The 11199-nt window shown below is 47.1% G+C and overlaps 1 protein-coding gene across 4 annotated transcripts in view; it reads right to left on the bottom strand.

Moving 5' to 3' along the window:
• Positions 1-3811: 3811 nt before the first annotated feature.
• The window catches only part of KAT14 (lysine acetyltransferase 14), a gene marked incomplete at its 5' end in the record, with an annotated part of 56734 nt that continues 49346 nt past the window's right edge, over positions 3812-11199 (bottom strand). For all 4 annotated transcript variants that reach the window (XM_082252299.1, XM_082252301.1, XM_082252300.1 and 1 more), the window contains one exon: positions 3812-4063. In XM_082252299.1, coding sequence (XP_082108425.1) covers positions 3890-4063 — 174 coding nt within the window. In that variant the 3' untranslated portion in view covers positions 3812-3889. The remainder of the gene's footprint in view (positions 4064-11199) is intronic.

The following is an 11199-nucleotide window of genomic DNA, read 5'->3' as shown; positions in this document are numbered from 1 at the left end:
GGAGGAAGTGACAAAAGGTGAGTATTTCTTTCTACAATTACAAGGTAAGTAAAAAAAAAAAAAAATAATCCTAACTATCCAATTCCTTTTTAGGTGAAGCAAAGCAAGCGGATGGGCACAAAATCGATTAGGTCGATTTTGTGCCCGGAACTCCGCTTTAACTTCCGGGCCCAAACTCAAACAGGAAGTGAGAGGAAATCCCTACAAATTAAGGGAATTCCTTGAGGACCCCCCAGGTCCCCAAACTAGTGCCCCTATTGGAAGATTTCCCCCTATTACTTTTCTGGGGACAACCCAACATTTGGGATTTTCTTTTAATTTCACTTTCAATAAAAATGGTACACAGCACAAATAGAGAGGGTCAATCTCCTTAATGGGGGCACGGACAGCAATTAAAACCTGACAGGTGTTCTAATCCCTCCCCGCTCTATCCAAAACTAAAATAAAAAAGCAATGTTTAAATACAAATATAGTGGTCTGGTGCACTACATAAATTATATTATTTCAAACAACATGTGTATGATCATAAATATATGTGATACTAGTGTTGTACCAATCATATGTGAATAAACAAATCCCACAAAATCATCAACTTAAAATGTGAGAAACCCTTAACAAGGGTGTGAAATGCGTCATAGAGGAGGCACCGCACTGTCACAACTAACAGCCGCGGTCCGCACTGGAAACTGGCTTGTGTCACTCAAGTGCTCGCAGCCGCCTGCAGTGCAGACTGCGGCTGTTGTGACGGTGCGGCGCCTCCTCTATGACGCGTTTCCCCCGACAGGGCATCGACCGAGACCGCGGTCCGCACTGCAGGCGACTGCAAGCACTTGAGTGATACAAGCCGGTTCTTGCTGTCAATTGTAAGTGCAACTCTGTTTTTACCAATAAAAGTTTGTGGGATAATGCACTATCGGCTATTTTCTTCCATCCTAACATCTGCATGAATATACCTGTGGGAGAGGTTGAGAAGGAGAGAGGACACAAGAAACATCAGGGAGAGATCCCGGCATCCCTTATAACTGTGGTGGGGAAGACCCTGTAACGGGTATATACATGCTGGAATACATCCATTATCTGGTAAGAGGCCACCTAATCTGTCTCCAGCACCAGGGGTGTATAGGTGTGAAGTCTTTTCCTCCACGGTATCAGGTGCTGTCACTTCAAGGTGTAATTACTTTCTGCCAAACAAATCTCTATCTGCTGGTAAGAAGCCAATCCTGAAGGTGGTGGGAATTTAATGTGTGTCACTTAACACCCCATTGGACTTTTATTTTTGGATTTACTTACCACTGGAGTCGTCACATGGAATTTTTATTTATAGTTTGAAGCAGGGACTTTGCACTGTGGACTTTAATTTGCTGAATTTCACACCCTTGTTAAGGGTTTCTCACATTTTCAGTTGATGATTTTGTGGGATTTGTTTATTCACATATTTTGTATGATTGGTACAACACTAGTATCGCATATATTTCTGATCATACACATGTTGTTTGAAATAATATAATTTGGTTAGCGCACCAGACCACTATATTTTTATCACTATTTTCCAAATCAGGTATTTGGACCTTTGGTAGCAGCTTCACGTTTATTTATCAGAGCACCCTTTTTTATTTTTTAAGTTTCAATTCAAATAGACTGTAGTTTTTATCTCTCTTCATTTAATCTCTCAAATATCAGCTTTTTCCATTATTCTCAGACTCCCTGTTCCAGGGTGGCTACCTTTGTTGAAGCCCCCATTGTGTATGTGAATGTAGTCACCCTTTCCTGCTAGCCCCTGAGATGGAATACACATCTTTGTGCACAACACATTAAGCTCTATGGTAATTGTTGTGAGCATAGAACGGATCATGTGACCAAAAATACCGAGACTACACTAGTAGTGGTTTCATTATTAGTGGATCACGCACAGGACGAAAAAGAAGCCTAAAAACAGTAGTAGGACTTTTTAAAAAAAAAAAAAAGGAGCCATAGTTTACTTGATATGAGTTCATGTAAAATAATTTGAGTTTAGTGTCATTTTAGGCTACTAGGGAAGGATACAGATGGACAGAAGAGCTTACAATCTCTTTCGTGGCTACGCACATTCAATACGGAGCAATGCACCCCAAAGTGGTTCACACATGCAGTTGTTCCATGTCTCCCAACACAACAAGGTATGAGCAGACAGACCTATGTACAGCTTCACATAGAAAAGTGTGGTTATACAGATATAAAGGCAAAAGTTCTTTTTTTTTTAATATATAAAATAATAATAAATTTACACGTTTTTCCAGGTAAAAAAAAAAAATAGGGGGCATTATTTTATTTATTTTTCTAAGGAGCCTGCAGAGCATTGCACCCGTGATTAACAGATCATGGGTGCAATGTCAGGATTCTGCAGACACTGCCTACAGCTTGTGTAAGGATATGTTTGAAAGCTTTAAGAAGTGTCCATGAACTAGGAGTGCATTGACCAATACCCTCACAGTCATTGAAAGCTAAAAGCCATTTGCTGCAGTGGAAGATGAGACTTGTAGTTCATAAATTGAGTGAATGACGCAGCAGTGTGGGCAGAGCCCTGCTGTTTTTAGAGTTTGTGTATATCGGGGACTTGTGCTAAGAAACATGTCACGCTCTAAATACAGGTGTAATATGTGACATGTTACTAAAGGTGAAACTCTCCTTTTAATAAAAGATAGTGGACTGTTTAACTAAATTTTTGAAAATAACTATTAATACAACTCTACACTATTTAATCATAATGTAACGTACTTTACTTTAGTGGATTTTTTTTACTCCACCCCACCCAGTTCACAATATTATTATGCTTACAACATTCTAGAGTCACTTGGGGGATATTAAAATGAAGGTTGTCTTACACTACAGCAATATTATTTGCTAACTGTTTCTAATGATGCTAGGTAGATGCTCACAAAACGATTTAGGAGCACCTTCTGCCTCCTGTGTCCTCCAGCAACTGTTCATCATATATTCTGTAGACACGACACAGTAACGTAAAGAGGGCCACGCACACACTGATCCTTTCTTTCACATGGGCTGGATCTGCTTTCCTCAGCAAGGGATCAGTCCGCTGAACCTGCTGGGCAGAGCAGAGTGGATGAATGACAGGTCTGTGTCCGCTTAATTTGTGCAGCGCAAACAAGGACACAGCCAGCTCTGCTGTATGGGCGGTCGGGTGTGAATGGGCCAATTGTCCCCCCCCCCCCCCCCCCCCATGGACAGAATGCAATAGCTCAACAGAGGAGATCCTTGCATCCACATCCTCCCTTGGGTGGATATGAGACTGATCAGTTCTTTTTTCATTCAACCCATTGCATGAACGGAAAAAAAAAAAATACCCTGCACATGTATACCCAGCTATAAATTACTGCAGATATACGGCTATGGGGATGGATGCACAGGTGTGCTTAGGCATCCTTACATACCAAGAAGTGCACTGCTTTTTTTCAACGGGAATTCCAGACAAAAAAACACATTTTTTTCAGGAGTATACTGGTTGGGCACGATTACCATTTCTAAATGTCCCCTATAACATAGCAAATCTTCACTTATTTGAGTTCAGGTCCATTGTACAGTCCAAGCTGCAGTCCTGAAAGTCTTGCCATTACCACATGGATATCCATTTCCTCCTACAGTCTTCCAAATGTTCACAATGAAAACGTAAACTGTAGTCCCAGCTTCACAAATGACTTTTTACTGTTCCAATAAAATGGTTTCCTACAGTTTAATACAAGTAGGTACAGTGAAAAGGAATTTTCAGATGGGTTACACCATCCATACGTTGACAGAAATAGAATTCAGTTATCACCATGTACTGTTTGGTTGGGCAGCTGGTTTTAAAAAGGAAGTTCACAAAGGTCTCTTCGAAAACATAATCCATGTATGATCACCTCCGTAGGCGCAGGAAGAAGGCATGTTTGCACTCTTTGCTGTCCACGGTGTAGTACTTGTCATAGAAATCAAGGATGTACTCTTCGGTCTTGAATCCAAACTTCTGGTAGAGCAACATTGCTGGATTGTTTGCAGACACATGTAGAGTAACGTCCTTCCCCATACAGGTCTGTCAGAAAGAGTTTAATAGAGAACAGACCATGAGAAAGTAGCCCAGAGCTTTGGAACAAAGAGTACAATTCACCAAAATTCTTGTTCACTAATAACAGATTCACCGATGGCAAAATTTAGCTCTATTCTGCTGCACGTCACCTATTTACAGTGTTCTATGAATGGGAAAACGACAAGGGCCAGCTGCCTTAACGGATGTCAGCTTGTAGTTTTTAATGAACCACCACGGTGCTATTGAGTGCTGTGGTAGTTCATTGAGCTTCCTGTCTCAAGTGTAACTGTTTGCTCATTCTCGGAGGTATGGGAAAACAGATACACAGAGTTTTTTGTAGGACCATGGCATTACACCCACAATCTGCTGATTGTGGATGCAACGCTTTACAGCTCCCTAACATAAAAAATAATAAAATAATTTTTTTTACTTGCAAAAAAAAAAATGTGCATTTATGATTTTTTTTTGTAAAGGTGAATTTATCCTTTAAGGGCCCTTTCATATATAGGCAGTGCATTAAAACTCAGTGCGATTGATTTTCCAAAACTGGAAAGTGCAAAATCTGGTGCAGCTATGCATGGTAGCCAATCAGCTTCTAGCTTTAGCTTGTTCAAATAGGGGCTTTGACAAAAAAAAAAAAAAAAAAAAAAAAGTCTGGAAGCTGATTGGTTTCTATGCAGAGTTGCACCAGGTTTTCACTCTCCAGTCTTAGTAAATCAACCCCATTATGACACATATTTAAAGTGGTTGTAAACGCAGAAGGTTTATCTTAATGCATTAGGATAAAAAACCCTCTGTGTGCAGCAGCCCCCCCCCCCCCCCCCACTACTTACCTGGGGTCCATCTAGATCCAGCGTTATTGCACAAGAGACTCAGATGTGCGGGAAGCCCCTCACTGGCTGAGACAGCAGGGCAGCCCCATTGGCTTGCGCTGCTGTCAATCAAGGTCAGTCAGCCAGCCAATGAGGAGAGAGGGGGGGGGGGGGGTCCGACCACGGCTCCGTGTCCGAATGGGAGCTGCGGCTCAGTTGCCCCCATAGCAAGCTGTGGGGACACTCAACAGGAGAGACAGGCCAGGAGCACCAAAGAGGGACCCGAGAAGAGGAGGATCTGGGCTGCTCTGTGTAAAACCAACTGCACAGAGGAGGTAAGCATAACATGGTTTTTTTTTTTTCTAAATAAAGAATACTTTAGTATCACTTGACATGATTTGCATTAAGGTAGCCAATTAATTTGAACAGACTGCCATGATGCACCACACACATAAAAGTGCATGCAACATTTTTTAGCAATGCAGCTAAAATTTGAAACCTTGTGAGTGCAATAGCAGGAGGGGGGCACGAGTGGACACACTGCATGCGGTTCCACAGTCCCTTGGCTGTATGAATTATTGCATCTTACTGATAGTACCATAAGGACTAGCAAGAAGAGCTGGAGAGTTTGGACTAATTAATGAGATTCATGGACTGTGCATTTTTAACACGGATCGGTTTGGATTAGCCTATGTTTTATATATAAATCGTTTGGTGCTGTTCGATGTTCACATTGTATGGGCACTTGTATCTAGCACATGCACTATAATAAGAATTGCTCAACTTTTTTCACACAAATTTTTTTATATGGCACACAATACTTTCCATATATTTCATTGCTTTTTTTATCCTATTTAACACATGCACTTTCTTGCATATATGTAGCACAATAATTTCCACATATTTTAGTTTTTTTTTGGTATATGATAAATTATATTAGTAGTATATTGCACACAGAGCAGCGCCAATACCCATTTTTACTACAGGTTATACTTTTCAGTAAGCCAACATTTCTGAATTAAAAATCCTTTTTTTATTGGTTCTAATTTTCTGAGATACTGAATTTTGGGTTTTCACTAGCTGAAGCCATAATCATCAAAATAAAAAGAAAGAAATGCTTAAATATATCACTCTGCGTGTAACGCATCTGTATAAAAAACTGAATTTTTGTAAAATCTTACCTGTAAAATTCCTCTCTGAGTCCTCCGACAGTCGCCGCCTCCTCTAAGTCATCACTGTTGGGTATTGACTTCCGCTCCGCAGGAGTAGCTAGGCATATAGACTTAGTCAAAAACAAAAGGCATTAGCATATAAACACCCATGGGGGCTGTCCCATCTGGTCAATACCCCCCTGCAGTGATCACTCCCAACTCAGTTTGGTAGCATAGCAGTAGGTAATAAGAACCCCAAAAGAGGGGCGGGGGCGGGGACTGTCGGAGGACTCAGAGAAAGGAATTTTACAGGTAAGATTTTACAAAAATTCAGTTTTCTCTTACGTCCTCCAACAGCCGCCACCTCCTCTAAGTCATCACTGTTGGGATGTCCCAAAGCAGTATAGACATGAGGGGTGGGAGACGCAACCGTAGAAAAGGCAACGCAGTACCCACATCAGAGAAAGGAATCTTACATGCACCGTAAGAGAACCTACTGGGCAATAGAAAACAACAATGCTCAACAGCAGCAACAGCCCAGGAAAGCAAATACCAAAAGCCAGGGACCCAGAAAACTCAAGGGTCCTTCATGGCACTGCCGCACTAAGAACCTTGGGGCCAAAGGAAGCATCAGCTGATGCCAGAACATCTACTTTTTAGAATTTTGAAAAAGTGTGCACCGACGACCAAGTCGCAGCCTTGCACACTTGGGCCACCGAGGCCCGATGCCAATAGGCCCAGGACGCACTCAAAGATCTGGTAGAGTGCGCCTTAACAGGGAAGGGTGGAACCCGTTCCTTCAAAGCATAAGCCTGCTCAATGATCTGTCTGATCCATTTGGCAATGGTTGCTGCAGACGCAGCCATGCCCTTCTGAGATCCCTCAGGAAGGACAAAGAGGGAATCCGTCTTCCGAAAGGATTCCGTAGACGACAGGTAAACCCTGATCACCCTGACAACATCCAAGGAATGCAAGGCAATCTCCTTAGGATGCTTAGGCTTCGCACAAAGCGAAGGCAGGACAATGTTCTCATTAAGGTGGAACTCAGAGATCACCTTAGGAAGAAAGGACAGGGGTGGTCGCAAAACCACCTTATACTTGTGAATTATCAAGTAAGGAGAGCGGCAAGACAACGCCGCCAGCTCCGACACTCTGCGAGCCGAAGTGATCGCCACTAAAAATGCAACCTTCTTAGACAGCAGAGGCAACAATATCTCCCGGATGTTTTCAAAGGGAGCACGCTGTAACACAGACAGAACCAAGTTCAAGTCCCATGGAGGTCCTTCCTGGGAGGAGCCAAATGTCGTACACCTTGAATGAAGGTGCGAATCAAGGAATGAGACGCCACAGGGCATTGGAAAAGGATAGCCAGTGCAGATACCTGGCCCTTTATCGTGGCCAGCGCCAGACGCTGGTCCACCCCAGACTGGAGGAAAGCCAACACTCTTGACACCGAGTACGAGCGAGGGGAGAACCCCCCTGGACTCACACCAGGCGAAATAGGCTTTCCAGGTACGGTAATAGATCTTACCAGAGGAGGTTTTCCTAGCCTTGATTAGAGTAGGGATAGCCTCAGGGGAGAGACCCCTGTCCCTCAGGACCTGGGTCTCAACAGCCAGGCCGTCAAAGCCAGCGACTGTAAAGCAGGATGGAAGATCGGTCCCTGAGACAGTAGATCTTCCCGCATTGGCAGAGGCAGACGCCACGGAGGCGCCACTGCCAGGTGAACAATGTCAACTTACCAGGACCGGCGAGGCCAGTCCGGCGCCACCAGAATCACTAGGTGCGGTACCGTGGTTAACCTGCGGAGGAACCTGGACAACAACTGAATCGGAGGAAAGGCATACATCAGACGATACTGATGCCAAGGAGCCACTAACGCATCCGAGGCGTCCGCCAGCGGATCGCGCGTTCTTGCCGCGAACCTTTCCACCTTTCGGTTTAGCCGAGATGCGAACAGATCCACGTCCGGGGATCCCCACTTTGCACACAGCATTTGGAAGACCTCCGGGTGTAGGGACCATTTCCCCTGGTCCAGGGTCTGACTGCTCAGATAGTCGGCCTGCCAATTCTCCACACCCGGAATGTGAACTGCTGAGATCGCCGGGACATGAGTCTCGGCCCAAGACAGAATGTCGGTCACCTCCCGGGCCGCCCGAGCACTCCTGGTGCCCCCTTGGTGGTTGATGTAAGCCACCGCGGTAGCATTGTCTGTCTGTACCCGGACAGGACGACCCCGAAGACGGTCCGACCACTGGAAGAGAGAGTTTTATCGCTCGCAATTCCAGCACATTTATCGGGAGGGAGGATTCCTCCTCCGACCAAGTGCCCTGGGCAGACAGGTTGCCCAGGACCCCACCCCAGCCTGACAGGCTGGCATCCGTGGTAATCACTGTCCACACCAACGGACGGAAGGACTTGCCCTCCACCACCGACGGGGACTGGAGCCACCACAGAAGAGACTGAGGCAGTCTGACCCACCTGGCCAGGATCTCCGCCTGGAGAGCCCGCGTGTGAAACTGAGAAAAGGGTATCGCCTCGAAGGCCGACACCATTAACCCCAGGCCCCGCATATAGGTCCTGAGTGACGAGGACAGATTGTCCCTGAGGGACCTGAGCTCCTCCTGCAAGGTCCGGAGCTTTTCCTCCGGCAAGAACACCTTTGCCTGAGCAGAGTCCAGAATCATTCCCAGATAGGGAAGACGAACCGATGGAGACAACGTCGATTTCTGAACATTGATGGTCCATCCGAACTCCTGGAGCGTCTGCACCGTGGTGGACAGATCACGCACTAGGTCCTGGCTGACACGTGATCTCAGAAGTAGATCGTCCAGGTAACCCAAGACCGCAATGCCCTGTGCCCTTAGCAGGCCCAGAACCGGCGCCAACACCTTGGTAAAAACCCTTGGAGCCGAAGCGAGACCGAAAGGTAATGCCACAAACTGGTAGTGGTCCTCTGCGATAGCAAACTGAAGGTACCGCTGACGACCCTCGAAAATGGGAATGTGCAGGTACGCATCCTTGAGATCTATCGAGGCCAGGAATTCCCCTGGACTCAGGGAGGCCACCACCGAGCGGAGAGACTCCATACGGAATTTCCGAACGCTCACAAAGCGGTTCAGTGCTTTCAGGTCCAGAATAGGACGCACTTTGCCCTCCTTTCTGGGCACAGTGAACAGATTTGAATAAAACCCCTGAAACCTGTCCCGGTGAGGCACCGGGACAATCACCCCCTGAGCAAGAAGGTCCTGAACCGCTCGGTGCAGGTCCTGCAGACGCCCCGGAGGCAAATGAAGATTTGAGGGAAAGAATCGGTCTGCCGGCCAGGAAAGGAATTCGATCTTGTACCCCGATCGAATGATTTCCTGAACCCACCTGTCCGATATCCGGAGCAGCCAAGGTCGGAGGAAACCGCGCAAACGTCCTCCCACCCCTGAAACGGGTGAGGGCGCCCCTTCAGGCAGAGGCGGACTGACCCGCCGAGCATTGCCTGACTTCTGCTTACCCGCCCAGGGCTTCTTCTGGCTGCCCTGGGCCTTGAAGGGCTTGCCCTTGGATTGGTTCCGAAAGGCACGAAAGGACCCCTGATTGGATCTAGGCGCAGAACCCCGCTTGCCTCGAAAGGACTTGTTCTTCGGGTTCTGGGGCAGCACGGTGCTCTTGCCCCCCGTGACGCCTTTCACCAGGGTATCCAACGCCTCGCCAAAAAGGCGAGAACCAGCATAGGGAAAATCAGCAACTGTTTTCCACGAGGACTGGTCAGCCGACCAGCTCTTCAGCCATATCAGTCGCCGGTTAAGTACCGAGACACTAGACAGGCGTGCCACTAAGGGGGCCTCATTCAAGGCAGCATCACACAGATACATGATACCTTGGTGGATATGATCCACCATTTCCAGCCGGGAAGGCGGAACATCATCAGACACGAGGTTGCTCCTAAGCACCTTAGTCCAATCAGCCACCGGCTGAGCCACCAAAACAGACGCGAAAATGGGTTTGAGCAACGAGCCCGCCACCGTATAGGAATGGCGGGCTAGAGACTCCAACCGCCGGTCCGTGGGATCCCGGAAAACCGGGGAATCCTCCGTAGGAATCAAGGTAGCCTTGTTTACATTGGCCACAGTGTGATCCACCTGTGGGGGCACACACCATCGTGATTCCGTAGCCGGTGCAAAGGGATAAAGCAATTTGAACCGACTAGGCACCAGGAATGGACGTTTTAAAGTGCGCCACATCTCATTAACAGTGTAATGAAACTCAGCCGGGCAGGCAAACACCTGCGCCGACTTGCGGGTCCTGTGCGTCCCAAAGGAGGACACAACGCCCGGAGGACTGGGCTCATCCTCCAAATGTAGTGTTTCCTTAACAGAAACAATGAATTCATCCATGGTCGCCCGCTCTTCAGGCGACCCCGGGGAGGAGGTATCAACCCCCTCCACCTCTGCCTCCCCCTCAGACCCCAACGGGTCCAAGGATGAGCGAGACCCTGAAAAGGGCACGCTCGCAGCAGCAGCAGCCATATCACCAACTGAATCAGAGGAGAGAGACAATCTGGGCCTCTTTCTCGCAGCACGTTCAGCCATCAGCATTTCCATATTTGACACCAAAGTCACCACTACAGCGGCCAAATCAGGTCTCAGAGGGGCCACAGGAGAACTGGGGACTCCCACTAGAGCTGGGGGGAATTTGCTGTCCTGAGAATCCATTGCCCAATGTGACAAAAACAACAGTGCAAGAAGTTTGTACTGTCCCTTTAAGATCGCTGCGGAATGCGCAGCCCACCGTTACAGCTACAGTGACAAAGACCCCCAAACAGGAGAAGAAAAAAAACTGAGCCAGAAGCAACAATACAGAAAGATATTTAGAGCGATAACCTGCAGAGCTCCGCAGAGTGTTGCCACCGCTGTCCTGTATCAGAGGAAAAGGAAGTGCTGCTAAAGTAGGCTGAACTTATAGGCTGCATGACCCAGGGAAAATGGCTGCCCCATAGGATTGCATGGAAGGCTCCGCCAAAATGGCCGCCTAACATGCGGTCCGAACGATCGTTCGGCTACCGCAAAATGGCCGCGGATGGCGCCAAAAACCAGCATGTAATATTGCCCATAGAGAAGCCAAAACATGCCTGCCCATACTTAAAATGGCGGACCACGCGGATTCACCCGCTGCAGTCGCCAAACAC

The sequence above is a fragment of the Pelophylax lessonae genome, assembly GCF_965119305.1.
Source record: "Pelophylax lessonae genome assembly, chromosome: 3".
In the NCBI taxonomy this organism is placed as follows: domain Eukaryota; kingdom Metazoa; phylum Chordata; class Amphibia; order Anura; family Ranidae; genus Pelophylax; species Pelophylax lessonae.
The sequence above is the reverse complement of the archived record's forward strand: the minus strand, read 5'-3'. Positions and strand labels throughout refer to the sequence as shown.